The sequence below is a fragment of the Phocoena sinus genome, chromosome 6 (genome assembly GCF_008692025.1).
Source record: "Phocoena sinus isolate mPhoSin1 chromosome 6, mPhoSin1.pri, whole genome shotgun sequence".
NCBI lineage: Eukaryota > Metazoa > Chordata > Mammalia > Artiodactyla > Phocoenidae > Phocoena > Phocoena sinus.
This window is the reverse complement of record NC_045768.1, coordinates 81,948,533-81,963,187: the sequence shown is the minus strand read 5'-3', so window position 1 is coordinate 81,963,187 and position 14,655 is coordinate 81,948,533. Positions and strand designations below refer to the sequence as shown.

Sequence of the window (14,655 nt, the reverse complement as noted above, 5' to 3'; positions counted from 1 at the left end):
GCTGTGTTGGGCCAGGGGTTCTCAGAGAAAACAGAATAGCAAAGGCCATGAGTAGGAGAGCTCAGTCTCATGAATCAGACTGCCTGAGTTCAAATCCCGATTCTGCCACTACAATGTTGAGTGTCCTTGGCACGACACTTAATCGCTTGAACCTTAGAAGACTCCAACTTGAACCTTAGGAAGACTCACGGGGCTTCCTAGTATTCTATGGGAATGGACCAATCTTAGAATAATGGGTATATTTATATGTGCAACCTCGGAGAATGGGGTAAGGAAACCTCTTTGGTACCCTGGAATTTGGTACCCTGGAATAAAGGCAAAGGTTGTTTTGATGAGCAGGGGCTGGAAGTTAAGGTAGGGCCTGACGGGTGGCCGTCGCCTAGGTTACAAGACAGCTTTTGACAACTTTCGTCGGCCCTGCCTGCCGCTTCCGGCATCGAAGGGCTGAATCGTGGCATCACTTCCTGTATGCAGGGGAGCCCATCCACTCGGATTGGCCCGCCTTCTCTATTTGGACGGACGTCCCGCCCTCTGGCTGTTCCTGGCTGAGGCGGAGCGGCGGGAGCTATGGCGGCTGTGACAGATGTGCAGCGGCTACAGGCCCGTGTGGAGGAGCTGGAGCGCTGGGTGTACGGGCCGGGCGGGTCTCGCGGCTCGCGGAAGGTGAGCTATCTGGGGTCCAATGGTCCCTCTCTGGGGCAAAGCAACAGCCGTCTACTGGCCTGGTCCTCGAGATGGATGCTACCGCTCCAGAGTCCCGTTGCCCGCAGCCCGACCTTTGAAATAACAAAGGTTCGAGACCTCCCGGAGCATATCGGGCCCTCGGAGTCCATTCCCACGGAGGGCACTGTGAGTCTGAGGTGGGCTCACTGTGGAGACCCCGCCTTTGCCCTCGCGGGGTAGTTGGGGAGACCTGACACACTCGAGAAACTGACTAATCAGAGTTTCAGTAAGAGCTGAAGCCCGGAAGGGCCGTTGTGGAGCCCTGCGTAATTGCTAAGTGAATTGTGTAAAGAGAGGTCCATAGGACCCCAAAAGAGGCAGACCGGAGGTGGATAAAGAAGGCTCCAGGGGGTTAGAGGTGTGGTCTGGGAGGGCCGGGATTAGGAGGGGAAGGGATTGGGTACTGAGTGTTCAGATATGGACTGGCACTCCTTCCCACCAGTGACTGAATTTTGACAACTGTGCAGCTCAGTTTCCCTTCCATCCCCTTTTTAACTATGGAAAGACTTTTCACTGAAGGTGGAGTGTCAGGCACACCCTGGAGTTGAGTGCCTCAGAGGTAATGATGTCTGTTTGTACACTTCTTGTGGAATTAGTTGTCACTAACAGATTGTGTCCCATGTGAGAACTGACTTCTCAGAACATTCTCTCCCTTTCACATCTATGACGCAAATCCTCCTGATTTTCCTCCTACGTCTCTGGCTGCTTCTACACAGTCTTATTTGTCTTCCCATATATTTGACCCTTGAATATTGTCATTCCTTACCCTCTAACCTAAAACCTGTGTGATATCATACACTTCCATAGCCTCTCCCTCTATTCAACCCTTTAATATTGCAATTCCTCATCCTCTACCCTTAAAGCCTAGGTAGGTTCAGCCAAGAGGAGGAATCAGGGAATAGATAGTATATGCTAGTGCCCCATAAACTCTAAAGTAGTTCATCACCTCCCCAGTCACAATTGAAACTCCCCAAGGAGTATATGATTATCTCCCCCTTCACACTGAGGATTCCCGGAAGGTAGGGTTGAATCTCTTTTAATACTAGAGAAGGGGACGATAGCTGGGACAAGGAGGTTTGGGAGTCTGAGGGAATGAGGGCTCTTTATCTCTTCCAAGACTTGAGCCAAGTGGTAAATCATGGAATTAACTTCCACTCCCCCAATAGGTGGCCGATGGCCTGGTCAAGGTGCAGGTGGCTTTGGGGAACATCGCCAGCAAGAGGGAGAGGGTGAAGATTCTGTACAAAAAGAGTAAGTGCTTCCATGAGGTGTCTGCCTGTTCTCCTTCCCAAGCCTGTGCTTCCTGGTTCCCTGCCCAGGCTCTTCAGCCTAGTAGGTCACTGGAGTTGCCCTTTGGGGATAGCAGGTGAAGACGTTGCCCTGATGGAATGGTGAATTGGGGTGTGCTTTCTACTTTGTGGTTAAACCCCAAGCCCATGGCAATGTCCTAAGTTATGGGATAAGAGCTCTGCCTGAAAGGTCCCCTGGGGGAAGGAGGGACGAGGGTATGGAATTTCCACAGGCAAGGTTCAGAGGCAGGAAAGAAATCAGGCACTGAGAGCCCCAGTCTTGGCTCAACCAGCCCTTTTTGATTATTGTCAGAGCTAGCAACCTGTTCAGGAACTAGAAATCAGATAAAGCTCTGGCATGTCTTGGTGGCACTGAGGGGCAAGGTGCCTTCCAGCCTTGAGGATAGATCAGTGGGAATGCTGAGGGCCCCAGGGTTTTAAAGTTTGAGGCTGGCCAGCAGGTGATCAGAGGGTAGAGACAGGGAAGTGGGGATAGGGGACCTGGTGGAGGCCTGGTGTGGATGCTGAGGGTGTCAGCTCCTCACTCAAGGGTCTCCCCAAGGCTGACACCTCCCCTAATATCCTTCACAAGACTGATCCCCACTCCCCAACCTTATTCCATTTTCCATCTTGCTACTTTTCTAGTTGAAGACCTGATCAAATACCTGGATCCTGAGTACATTGACCGCATTGCCATACCTGATGCCTCTAAGCTGCAGTTCATCTTAGCAGGTAGTGCTGGACAGTATGTGCATATGCATCTGGGGATGTGGATTGTGGGGGAAGTCGGGCACAGAGATAGCTTCCCTGGATACAGGAAGCTGCTTTCTGGAATCTGGCCTGGTTCTGGACTGAGGCTGGAGGTGGTCCTGTGGTCCTCTAGTAGGCACTGGGTACAGTATACTTCAGAGCCAGCTGCAGACCATGGTGCCAGCCACAGTGGAAGCTACTCCGGTGTTCTATCTATGGCCTGCCTCTAGGATTTTCCTTCGGAACCTTCCTTACTTCTGCTCAGTAGACATAGGAGCTTCTAAGAAAGGGTAGGGGCAGAGAGCATTGCATTTGGGAGAGGTGAGGTGATAGGCATGAGTTTCAACATCTTTCTTTCATGTGAGAAAGCGCTGGGATTTCAGAATTCTAGGCAGGAACTATTGTCTTAGCAATGTCTGCTTATCAGTTAGTTAGCAACTCCACGAAGTATGGTTTGCCAAGCACCTGTGTTTGTTCATGCATTCAAAAGTGATCATCTACTGTGATCCAGACTATCCTAGGTGTGAGGTATACAATGGCGAACCAGAACATACCTGAGCCACTGCTGTGGCTTAGACACCAAGTTCAGGAGGTCTTCTCCTGCTCCGATTATTATTTTCTTTAATTAATTAATTTATTTATTTTTGGCTGCGTTGGGTTTTCATTGCTGCGCGTGCACTTTCTCTAGTTGCGGTGGCTTCTCTTGTTGCGGAGCATTGGCTCTAGGCGCACGGGCTTCAATAGTTGTGGCACGCAGGCTCAGTAGTTGTGGTGCACGGGCTTAGTTGCTCTGCGGCATGGTCTCCCAGACCAGGGCTCAAACCCGTGTCCCCTGAATTGGCAAGCGGATCCTTAACCACTGCGCTACCAGGGAGGTCCCTCCTGCACTGATTCTTAAGTCCAGCCTCTCCATGCCTCCCTGTCGCCACTGCCTCAGTGTTCATCCCCTTGTACATGAATAGTTGCAGTCTCCTAAGTCCTCTTCTTGACCCTAGTCTTCCCCTTCTTGCATGTGGTTCAGTATCGTCTTCCCAAAACACATTTCCAACATGCCACTTTGTTTAGTTTGGAACCTCAGTGTGTGTGTGTCTCTCTCCCTATTAGGATAAATTCCTAATTCCTTAGCATGCCATTCCAAGCCTTCTATAGACTGCCAGATCTGCCCTCCCATCTAGCTGTTTCCTGTGCTCTCCTTGCTCCAGTTCAGCCAAATGAATTCTTTTTCCTCGACTAATTGACAAGCATTCTTGCCTCCAAATGTTTGACATAACAGTCCTCCCTTCTTGAATGCCCTTCCCACTCTGCAGCCACTGAAACCCCCTGTGCACAGGGTCATTCCAGTCCTGCTTTCCTCACTGGACTGTCCTGTTAGTGTCCCAGCTCTCCAGGAACTTGTAATTGTCTGTGCCTCTCAGATCCACTGAGCAGAACCTGCCTGGTAGTTTTCCACATCTCCTCTTTCAGACCTTCCCAGGAGCCCTTGCATGTGGGTACCCAAGTCCGAAGTACTTTGTTTCCTGGCCTAGGAGGGGCTCTGAGTTTGTTGATAGCAAGCTAGAGGAAGGGGCCTCAGAGTTAAAACTTGGAGAAAGGTAGGATTTGGAGGAACTTAGAGGCTCCTTGGGCTCAAGATAGGTCAGACCAGAGGCATCCAAGAGAGGTGGAGACAGATTGGGGTAATGTGCACATAGCGAAGGGGGCAGTGGGCAGACTAGCTGCCCCAAGCTCCAGGCTCAGCCATCTCATCAGCCCCTTGCATGGGAGTGGCTGTGCCCAGGCTCGCCTCACTGCCACTGCCTTTTCTGTTTATGCCTCAGAGGAGCAGTTTATTCTCTCCCAGGTTGCGCTTCTGGAGCAGGTGGAGGCTTTGGTGCCCATGCTGGACAGCACTCATATCAAAGGTACCTCTCTGGGGCTGCAGCTCCACTACTCTACTTGGGGAGGTGGGTGGATGGGCAGGACTTCCCTGGGCTCAGGCTAGCTCTGCTCCTTGTCTTTATCTCACCTTGGGGGTACCAGACACCTGCACTGGGATTAAAATTTCCAGGGCAGAGAGCTCAGCTTCAGAATGTCAGGCAGTTTGGCACCAAGGACACTCATGTAAGGCCAGCGACCTCCAACTCTGGGATTCCTTCTGTCTTCTACCCCACCCCTCAGCATCTGTCCTTCAGGGTGCTGCAGAGCCCAGATTTTACTGTAAGAGTTCCTGCCAGGTGTGTCAATGTGTGTGAATTCTTCCTGCCGCACTGCCTAGTGCAGTCCCTAGGCCTGGGTTTTGACGAGCAGACAGTGACTTTAATTGAATCCAGATAGCCATCTTGTCTGTCTCTAGAGGTATTTTTCCCAGCTCCCCCTCCCTACCCCTGATCAGCTTCCTGCTGAGCATCTGACACCCTTAAGCTGTGGGCCCAGCATGGTGGCTGAGGCTCTGGGTGTTGGATTCCAGGTGGCCAGCTTAGGGACCTGGCATTCATCCTCAGTCCACCTGCAGGCTCCCTGTTCCCTAGGCCCGGCAGACCTGGTCCCACTGGGCTGAGAGCAAAGGAACAGATCCCATGATAATCAAAGCTTCCTTTACTTGGCCCTGCTCACAGCCCTGGGGTGGGTGTATGGGGCAACTCTGGGAACCCCAGGGTTTTGTCTTCTTCTAGGGGCCTGCATCTTCCCCTCCCCTTTGGGTCCTAGAGTAAGACTGAGGTGGGCAGGGAGTCCCACCACCACGTCCAGAAGCAGTGGTCGATGAAGCTGGCATTTGTTTAGCTTCTCCACTCAATACTCTAATCCTACCGAAGACCTAATAGACTATTGAGCAGTCCCAGGGGAAGGCACAAGCATCACTAGGCAGTGTGCGTTGTGTTTTACAGCCGTTCCAGAGCATGCCGCCCGCCTGCAGCGCTTGGCCCAGATCCACATCCAGCAGCAGGTATGGGAGGGGAGAGGCCTGGAGGGGAAAGTAGAGGTGGTGAGGCTCCTAGTCCCCACCCCTGCCTCCTGGGGAAGCAGCCTCAGGCCTCCCTGATGTCAGCTTCAGGGGGAATTTAGGGTTTATCCTTTGTCTTCCATCTGCCTTCCAGAAGGGAAGGGATTTGCCTACGGTCACATCCAGGTCTCCTGCCTCCCAGAGTAGGGCTACCCAGAGGTATCAGATTGATGTTGGGAGGTACCCATGAATTCCTGGGGATGATGTGTCCTTAACTATGGTAGAAGAGCTGTTTTTTCACTATTCCCAGGCCCTAGTGTAAAGATCAAGGAGGGTTCAGAAATAGGGGACAGGGAGAAGGAGGCATATCCTAGCAGGAGTATTTGCTTAAATGTGTGGTTCACCCCCCCGCCCCCTTCTATCAGCCTTAGGACTGCAGTTAGGCTACCCACACTGGAGCCTGAAAGTGCCTCTTTAGAAATTTGCTCCTTTTGGCACTGGGGTTAAACATTACCTTTTCTAGGCTCTATGGGGAGCTAGGGTCCCTGATGAGGTGGGCAGTGGGAAGCGGGGGCTTTGTCCAACTCCTTTCTCTGCCACACCTTGGCTCCACAGGACCAGTGTGTGGAGATCACTGAGGAGTCCAAGGCTCTCCTAGAGGAATACAACAAGACTGTATCCTTTCTGCTCAGCCAGGCCCCTGAGGAGTGCTGTCCGGAGCCCTGTCCTTTTATTCCATTTCTAGCTCTGTTTCTCATCCCATCCCAACCAGCCTGCCTGTCCCCCTGCTCCCCGACACTTTAGGCAGATGCAAACCTCTCCACTCCCTCTCTCAGATGCCCGTTCTCACCTTGACCTGCGACCAGACAATGCTTCTCTCCAAGCAATTCGTGCAGTGGGATGAGCTACTTTGCCAGTTAGAGGCTGCCAAGCAAGTGAAGCCAGCAGAGGAGTGATGGCTGCTTCCCATCCTAGGGTGGGCCAGGGCAGCCAGGCTCCAGGCCCTATGCCAACCTGCCCTTGTAACAGGACAGAGCAGAGGCAGCTCTGTATTTATTGGATTCACAGCCTACCAGTCTGCACTCAGGTGGGGCTCTGGGGTCAGAGGTCTGGCTACTTGAGATTTGCTATTTGCACCCCCTCCCCTCATCAGTGTCCTGTTCCAAAGACAATAAACTGTACAGATCACTGGAGGTGTGTGTTAGCTTCCTGGTGTTGTATGGATATGGTGGTGGGGATGAGGTTGATAGGCCAGAGTTGTTGGCCTTCCTCCTAGTTGGACTGAGAGCTATACTCGTCCTAGTCTGATTTTCCGGGAGAGGTAAAGCTCTCAGGATGAATGCTCTCATTTGCTTGATGTGAGTGGAACATTCCTTTATGTATCCATTTATCCCGCATTTACCAAGTACACTCTAAATGTCAGATGCCATACAAGGTGGGGAGGACACAGGTAGGGTCCACCTGATTCCTACCCCGTACAGGCTAGCTGAGGAGACAGTCGAGGAAAAGGGGAGGGACAGGTGGCACCAGGGTTCTTTGGGGGCACAGAAGAAAAAGGAATGTGGGAAGCAGCCCTGGAGGGTGACATGCAGGGTTTTGAGAGCCAAGGGAGCAGCATGTGCAATGCAGAGGGGAGCCTTTAAGTTTCTCTCTTGGGAGCCTACTTGGTGCTCTTAGCCGAGAAGGGGAGACTAAAAGAGGTTTGGATGCAGGGGGCTTTGGGGGGGTGGGCCGTGGCGGGCGGTGGTACGGTTGGAAAGGAGAGCATCTTAAAGAGCAGAGAAACTGATGGTCCCTCACTCCACCAAGTGTTTGCTGCCCCCTTGTGGTCTCAGGGACTGCTGTGGCTCCAGGCCCCTTTCCATCTGGCCTGCCCACCAGCCCACCAGCCCACCAGCCCACCAGCAGGGTCTCACCGGCATCTCAAATTCAGCACGTCTGAAACTGGGAGTCATCCTAGACTCTTCCCTCCTTCTTCGTCCGAACAGTCGTCAAATCTACCTCCTGGTATCTTCCAACTTAATCTACTTTTCCCCATTCCCACTGTTTCTCTGGTTCATTCTTTCAACAAATGATTTATAACAAATATTTGAGCACTTATTATACGCGGAGCAACGTACGAATCTCCGTGGACATGCCCCCGGGACTTTGCGGGCAGGAGTCACCAGCGGTTGCGGCCCGCCCGCGCCTGTGCTGCAGCCACAGTGCGCTGTGCACACGAACTGGTTTGACTTGCGCCTGATGAAAAACCCCCGTAGTTCGCCAGTGCCCACAGGGTGAGGTCCAAGCTCAGAACTCGCTGGCCAAGGCTCTCGCCCCCGCAGCAGAGGCCACTTCAAACGGCACCTCTTGCTCTTGTCCAAAGTGAAAGCCGCTGCTCCGCCTTTGCTGCTTCGGTGTGCTCAACGGGTAACGCCCTCCCTGTCATCTTCTAAGGGCCAAATCCTCCGCATCCTTCGGACGCGGGACTCCTCCGACGGCCGCTCCTCTCCTCCGCAGGGCTCTCTCCGCCCCAATAGGAGTGCTCCTTGCCCGGGGCTGAACAGCTGAGACAGCCCGAGCGCTCCGAGTCCCCGCGTCCTGGCCCAGCTCACTCTCCGGCGTCCCCCCACCTCTCGGTTTGCGGGCGGAGGCGCCGGGGTCCCCGCCCCTCAGGCCCCGCCCCGTCCGGCGTGCGCGGCCTCGCGGCCTCGGCGCGCCCCCGGGAGGCGCCATCTTGGCTTCGGATCGAGCTTGAGGAGTGTTCGGATGCGGTGGTGAGAGCAGGAGCCCAGTGGGGTGGGGGCTCCTGGAGGTACGGGGAGGAGAGGGGAGGTCGGCTGCTGGGCCGCTGCGGCCTGCCGGGCACTGAGGGCGGCCCGTGGCGGTGGGGACCGCCGAGCCCGGCCGCCGGCGAACTCGACGCCAGGGTTAGCTCGAGCGGTCCTCGGCGTCAAGCCCCTGTTCCCGAGTGTCTGAGTGACCTGGGTTAGGGGGATCGACCCTGGGAATCTCCGGGTGAGGGGTGCTCGGCCCTGTCCTAAGGGTCCCGGAGTGGGGGAGGGGGTCACTTCTGTTTTTGAGGAGCTTTTGGATGAGGGCTCTTGGCTCTGTGTCGGCGAGCTTGTGGCGTAGGGGTTTGGCCCTGTCCTCTGGGGGCACGAAGTGAGGGGCCTTGTCCCTGTCACCGCTTGGAGAGCCCAGGGTGAGGAACACTCAGCCTTGTTCTCAGGGAGTCTTGGGTGAGGGCCCGGGCCCTGTCCCCAGGAGCCCCAGATGAGGGAAGTGCATTCCCAGTGCTAGGGAGCTTGGGATGAGGGGGCTTGGCCAGCGTTTGGGGAATTTGGTCCTGTCGCAGGGACTCCGGGGTCGGGGGAGGGTTATGGCCCTGTCCAGAGGAATGGGGTACAGCCCCCTCCCAGGGTGAGGCAGGCGTGGCCCCCTGTCCTGGGTATGACGGCATATGGTCCTGTTTCTGGGAAATCTGGGATGAGGAGTGGGCCCACGTCCTAGAGAGCCAGGGTGGGAGGTGGCCCAGGGCACCCTGCCTAGCATTCCTCTGACACTTCCCTGCAGTGGGCAGCAAGATTCAGACACGACAGCAGCCGGATGGAGCACTACCGGAAGGCTGGCTCTGTGGAACTCCCAGCACCTTCCCCGATGCCCCAGCTACCGCCTGATACCCTGGAGATGCGGGTCCGAGATGGCAGCAAAATCCGCAACCTGCTGGGCCTGGCGCTGGGGCGGTTGGAGGGCGGCAGTGCTCGGCATGTGGTGTTCTCAGGTTCTGGCCGGGCAGCAGGCAAGGCTGTCAGCTGTGCTGAGATTGTCAAACGGCGGGTACCAGGCCTGCACCAGCTTACCAAGCTGCGCTTCCTGCAGACCGAGGACAGCTGGGTGCCAACCTCACCCGACGCAGGCCTAGATCCCCTCACGGTACGCCGCCATGTGCCTGCGGTATGGGTACTGCTCAGCCGAGATCCACTGGACCCCAATGAGTGTGGCTACCAGCCCCCGGGGGCACCCCCTGGCTTGGGCCCCACACCTACCTCCAGCTCTGGCCCCCGACCCCGAAGGAGGGCTCGAGACACCCGGTTTTGAAGACCTGCTGGCAAGCTGTTCTCCAGGCCTGAATGTCTAGGATGGCTGGGCCTTCTTTGAGAAGCCTCTGTAACTGCTCAACACCCCCAACAAGACTTGAGTCTACAGAAGTGGGCCTCCCTGTCCTGCTTCCACTTCCCTCTGGCTTGTGGAAAGGGACTGCTATGAAGAGTGACAGGTGTGGTGTCTCTGCTGGGTTCTGGATTGCCTTCTACCTACAGTGCCTCTGATCTACCTTCTGACAGAGGTCCAAGGAGTGGGTTAGGAAATAAAGGTTCTGCCCATTCGTCTGATGAGCCTCTGCTTGGCCTGCTGTGTGGAAGTGGGATTAAGGGAGTGGGAGTCCCTGCTCTTGACCCCCAGGAGCTCACAGGCTAGGGACAGGAAGGGTAGGCTCAGGTTGGTGCTGGGAGGATCTAGAGTCGATAAGAAGCCTCAGGCAGTAACCTGACTGTGTCTAGAGCCCTGGGTGGCTGGCTGCCTCCTGTTTGGGGCTGGTTTAAGGACTCTGCCAGGTCATTTTCTCCATCTGCAGCATATACCTCATTTTATTGCACATTGCAGATGCTGTATTTTTTACAAAGTGAATGTTTGTGGCAAGCCTGCATTGAACAAGTCTGTCAGTGCCATTTTTCCAGCAGCGTTTGCTCATTTCGTATCTCTGTCACATTTCAGTAATTCTCACAATATTTCAAACTTTTTCATTATTATTATATTTGTTATAGTGACCTATGATCAGTGATCTTTGATGTTACTACTGTAACGCACTGAAGGCTCAGATGATGGTTTGCATTTTCTAGCAATAAAATATTTCTAAATTGAGGTATGTACATTGTTTTTTTAGACATAATGCTATCACACTCTTAATAGACTACAGTGTAGTGTAAACATAACTTTTGTAAGCACTGGGAAACCAAAAAATTCATGTGACTCGCTTTATTGAGATCTTCATTTTATTGAGGTGGTCTGGAAGTGAACCCAAAATATCTCTGAAGTATGCCTGTATTACAGTATAGTGGTTAAAATCATGGTCTTGGGCACCAGGCTGCCTTTATTTAAATCCTGGTTCTGCCACTCACTAGCAAGTTACTGCTCTGTGCCTTAGTGTTCTCATCCATGAAACAAGATATAGTGCTTACCTCATAGGCTTGTTAGGAGGATTAAATGTAGGAATATACATATGATTCTTAGATACCACCTGGGCCTGTATACACTCAGCCCTCCATATCTGTGGATGCAGAACTCGTGGATACAGAGGGCTGACGGTACTACATCATTTCATATAAGAAACTTAAACATTTTGGTAAAAAAAAAATCCATGGGGGCTCCTGGAACCAATTCCCTGAGGATACCGAGGGATGACTGTAAATGTTAATTGCTCTCATTATTAATGACTCAGCTTACAAATATGCCTTTTCCTTAAAAGCATAACCTCAGCCCCACATTTTCCCTTCCGGTCTCATCCTTTCCTTTTTACCCCTTGCTGTTCCTTTTCTGTCTCATCTTGGCCAGACTCTCAGGTTCACCATGGTCAGGTCAGGGGCCTGAGGACAGCGGTGAAGATTGCAGTGGTAGCCAGTGGGGTACAGGAACCAGAACAGGATTGTGGGCAGTAGTAGACTCAGTGAAGAGTTGAGTGAATTGCGTCTCCCAGTGGATTTTAAGGTCTTCTCTGTTGTGTCCAGTATCCTAGGTGTCCAGTCACCAGGAAAGCACAAAGTTCGGGCTCTTCTGGGCCCATGTGGCAGGGTGGGCACAGCAGTTTGAGTGTTGAAGTGATAGGCTGAGGGGATAGGGCCAATAGGGGCTTAGAGCAGGGATGAGGGGACCACAGGGCCAGCAGGCTGTGGTCAAAACTTTGAACACTGCATCTTTTGCTTTTTGAGGTCAGTTGCCCAGAGTGGAGGGGTGGGTAATGGAGATTCAGGGGATATTAAGAGAGACAGGAAACCCTCTCAGCAGCTGCCCAGCTGGGCCTCTCAACTGCAGAGGGCCATGAAGCATCTAACACACTCCTTGAGACTGTGGTCATGACTTCGGTGTCTTGCTGCCAGCAACTGTGTGACTTCTCCCCCATTCTCTTTGTGGCTAATTCAGGGTTTTTCTTCCCACCCAGCTTCTGCATAGTGCCTTTTCGCTGAGCGTCTCCACTTGAGTGTCTTCTGCCATCTACAACTCTCTGAGTATCATTGCTCTCCAGAGCTTTGGGACCAGGCTTCTTGCAGACTATTGATCTGTGGCTCAGCATCCCATCCTGACCTAGCCTGCTGTGGCCAGGTGGAACGATCAGTGGAATAAGCATAGTGACCTGTGTTGAGGGAATGATTCAGTAAGGTGACATCACAAGCTCTGGGAGTCCTAGGATGGGCTCCCAATTGGGCAGCTCATCATTAAGGCACCACCTGGGGTCTCCAGGGTGATGGCAGGGGTAGTGTGGAGGGAAACTGAGCTGGGGTCAGAATCCCTTGGGAAGAACAGGATCTGCAGTTCAGAGAATCAGGAGATAGGACACAGGCTGAGGGAGAGATGGCTAGGTTCTGGGGCCTTTTCTCTGTTTGACCTCTACAGGGCCTAGTTGGGGCCTACAGGAGGAATTGCAGGGAGGGAGCCAGAGAGAGGTGAGACCTCTAGAGTCAGAAAGCCTGACCAGGCTTAGGAGGGAGGGAGCATAAGAGTTACGTATAATTGCTGATTCAATTTCTTTACTTCCCACTTTCTCCTTAATTCACTGTAGTATGGCTTCTTCCTCCATAATCTCTTAGAAAAGGTAAGGGCACAAAAGATAAGGAAGTGGAGATGGGAGGGGAGAGGTGACTGGGATACAGAGAGAGTTATTTATTTGTTTAATGAATTAGCAGAGACTTGTTTGTAGGCTGATGGGGGAAGCCAATAGGGAAAGGGATTAAAGGTGCAGGAGATTGTGGCCAACTCAGAGTGAGGCTCCTGGGGGAGATGAAAGGGAGTGGGCCTTGGAGCATGGAGGTATGGCCGTCACAAAGCGAAGAGGAGAGCAGACTCCCTGGAACAGGAGGGAAGGAGTTGAGGATGGCTATGCCTGCAGATGGGTGAAGAGGTAAAGGTGGGACATAAGAGAATTCAGAGTTCAGAAGGCTTTTAATTTCTTGAAGCAGGAGTCCAGCTCTGCTGCTGAGAGTAGAGCAAGGAGGCTGGTGAGATAGTTGTTAGAATTGGGAAAGATACCTAGGGAGGTACAGGAGGATGACCAGTCAGGGCTAAAAGCCCAGTTGAGGCTGATGATCATGAACTTGTAATATCAGTCAGGGTGTGTGCGCTCCAGCAGCACCCACGGGACAAGTGAAGACTCAGAGGAAGCACTGTTACATTCTTATACTAGGTTAAGACGGGCAGAAATGATGGAAGAATAGTGAGGAGACTAGCAAGAAAGTGTATGTGGTGAAGGCCCAAGGAATCCAAACTGGGTCAGGAAAGAAGTGAAGATAGAAGGGGGTAGGGGTCAGTGGCCTAGACCCCATGAAAATGGGTGGGGTGGGGTGAGGTGGAGTAGATGAGAGAACTGGGATAGGGTATCATAGCTGTACCAGTTTCTAGGGCTCCCATAACAAAGTACCACCAACTGGGTGGCTTAGAACAACAGAACTGTACTGTCAGTTTTGGAGACTAGAAGTCCAAAATCAAGGTGTCAGAGCCATTTCCCTCTGAAACCTGCAGGGGAATCTTTACTTGACTCATCCTAGCTTCTGGTTTGCCAGCAGCCTTTGGCCTTTTTGGCTTTTGGATGCATTACTCCAGTCATCCATCTTCACACTGTCTTCCCTTTGTGTCTGTTTCTGTGTCCAAATTTCTCCTTTTTATAAGGATGCTGGTCATATAGGATTAGGGCCCATCCCAATGACCTCGTTTTAACTTGCTTACCTCTATAAAGATCCTATTTTCAGATAGGGTTACATTCTGAGGTACTAGGGCTTAGGACTTCAATATACTTTTATGGAGGGACGCAATTCAACACAACAGTAGCTGAAGAATGAAATGGAGTCAGTGAATTTGAGAGTTTTACGAGCTGACAGGACTTGCTAGTGGGCATGAGAGTAGATAGTTGGGTGGCCTGGAGGGAAAGTCACTGAAGATGAGGTTGAGGAATTAAGAGGCTGTGGAGGACAGTATGTGGAGGAGGCAGGGAGCAGCCAGGATAGAATGTGCTGAGCATTCTCACTACCTGCCTTGGAGGTGGCACGTACAGCGAGTCACCTTGAAGTGGGGCCTTCAGAACAATATGACAAGGAGTTATATACTTCCCATATGCAAACAGGCACCAAGTCCTGACAATTTTGCTTCCTAGGTCTCTCTCCATTCCCACAGCCTCTGCTGATTTGTACCCATCATTGTCTTAAAACAGTCTCCTTGTTGGTCTCCCTGCTTCACTCCCCTCTGAACTGTCCAAACCAAGCCAGTGGCTGTTCCCTTTGTTTAGAATGCCCTTCTGCCAGATACCTGCATGGCTGTCTCCCTCCCTCTTTTAAGTCTTTGCTCAAATGTCACCTCAATGAGGCCAACTTTGACCACTCCATTTAAAACTGCAGTCGAGTACTTCTGATATCCCTTACCCTGCTTGCTTTTTCTTTTTTCTTTCTTTCTTTTTCTTTCTTTCTTTCTTTCCTTCTTTCTCTTTCTTTCTTTCTTTCAAATATAATTTACTTCTTTAATGTTTTTGTTTACTGTCTGTCTCCTCCTGATGAGAATGTAAATTCCAGATGGGCAGGAATCTTTGTTTTGTTCAGTGATATAACCTATGGATGTTGAACATTGCTTGACACATAGTAGGTGCCCCATAAGTATTTAATAAGTGAATGAATATTGAGTCTCCAAGTGTGTGGCTAAGCCTCTGGGCCATACCCACATCTGTCATTCTTTTGT

General features: G+C 52.2%; 3 protein-coding genes across 9 annotated transcripts in view; all 3 read left to right on the top strand.

The window, feature by feature from the left end:
• Positions 1 to 523: 523 nt before the first annotated feature.
• On the top strand, positions 524 to 6,875 carry DCTN3 (dynactin subunit 3). Of its 5 annotated transcripts, none has more exons than XM_032635290.1 (7): positions 524 to 663; positions 1,890 to 1,974; positions 2,658 to 2,744; positions 4,580 to 4,663; positions 5,627 to 5,685; positions 6,298 to 6,357; positions 6,549 to 6,875. In XM_032635290.1, the coding sequence occupies exons 1-7, from the start codon at positions 568 to 570 to the stop codon at positions 6,636 to 6,638; spliced, it is 561 nt and encodes a 186-aa protein (XP_032491181.1). In that variant the 5' UTR covers positions 524 to 567; the 3' UTR covers positions 6,639 to 6,875. The 5 variants fall into 5 exon arrangements, with proteins under 5 accessions (XP_032491181.1, XP_032491182.1, XP_032491180.1 ...); XM_032635287.1 differs by having other exon boundaries at positions 553 to 849; XM_032635291.1 differs by lacking the exon at positions 6,298 to 6,357 and having other exon boundaries at positions 6,519 to 6,875.
• A 1,467-nt stretch (positions 6,876 to 8,342) lies between these two features.
• RPP25L (ribonuclease P/MRP subunit p25 like) lies at positions 8,343 to 10,058 on the top strand. 3 transcript variants are annotated; one of them, XM_032635292.1, is made up of 2 exons: positions 8,343 to 8,438; positions 9,238 to 10,058. In XM_032635292.1, the coding sequence occupies exon 2, from the start codon at positions 9,271 to 9,273 to the stop codon at positions 9,760 to 9,762; it is 492 nt and encodes a 163-aa protein (XP_032491183.1). In that variant the 5' UTR covers positions 8,343 to 8,438; positions 9,238 to 9,270; the 3' UTR covers positions 9,763 to 10,058. The 3 variants fall into 3 exon arrangements, with proteins under 3 accessions (XP_032491183.1, XP_032491186.1, XP_032491185.1); XM_032635295.1 differs by lacking the exon at positions 8,343 to 8,438 and adding an exon at positions 8,452 to 8,476; XM_032635294.1 differs by lacking the exon at positions 8,343 to 8,438 and adding an exon at positions 8,495 to 8,866.
• The window catches only part of CNTFR (ciliary neurotrophic factor receptor), a 58,220-nt gene continuing 51,965 nt past the window's right edge, over positions 8,401 to 14,655 (top strand). Inside the window, exon 1 of the mRNA XM_032635284.1 lies at positions 8,401 to 8,438. The gene's annotated coding sequence lies outside the window, so the exon portion shown is untranslated. The remainder of the gene's footprint in view (positions 8,439 to 14,655) is intronic.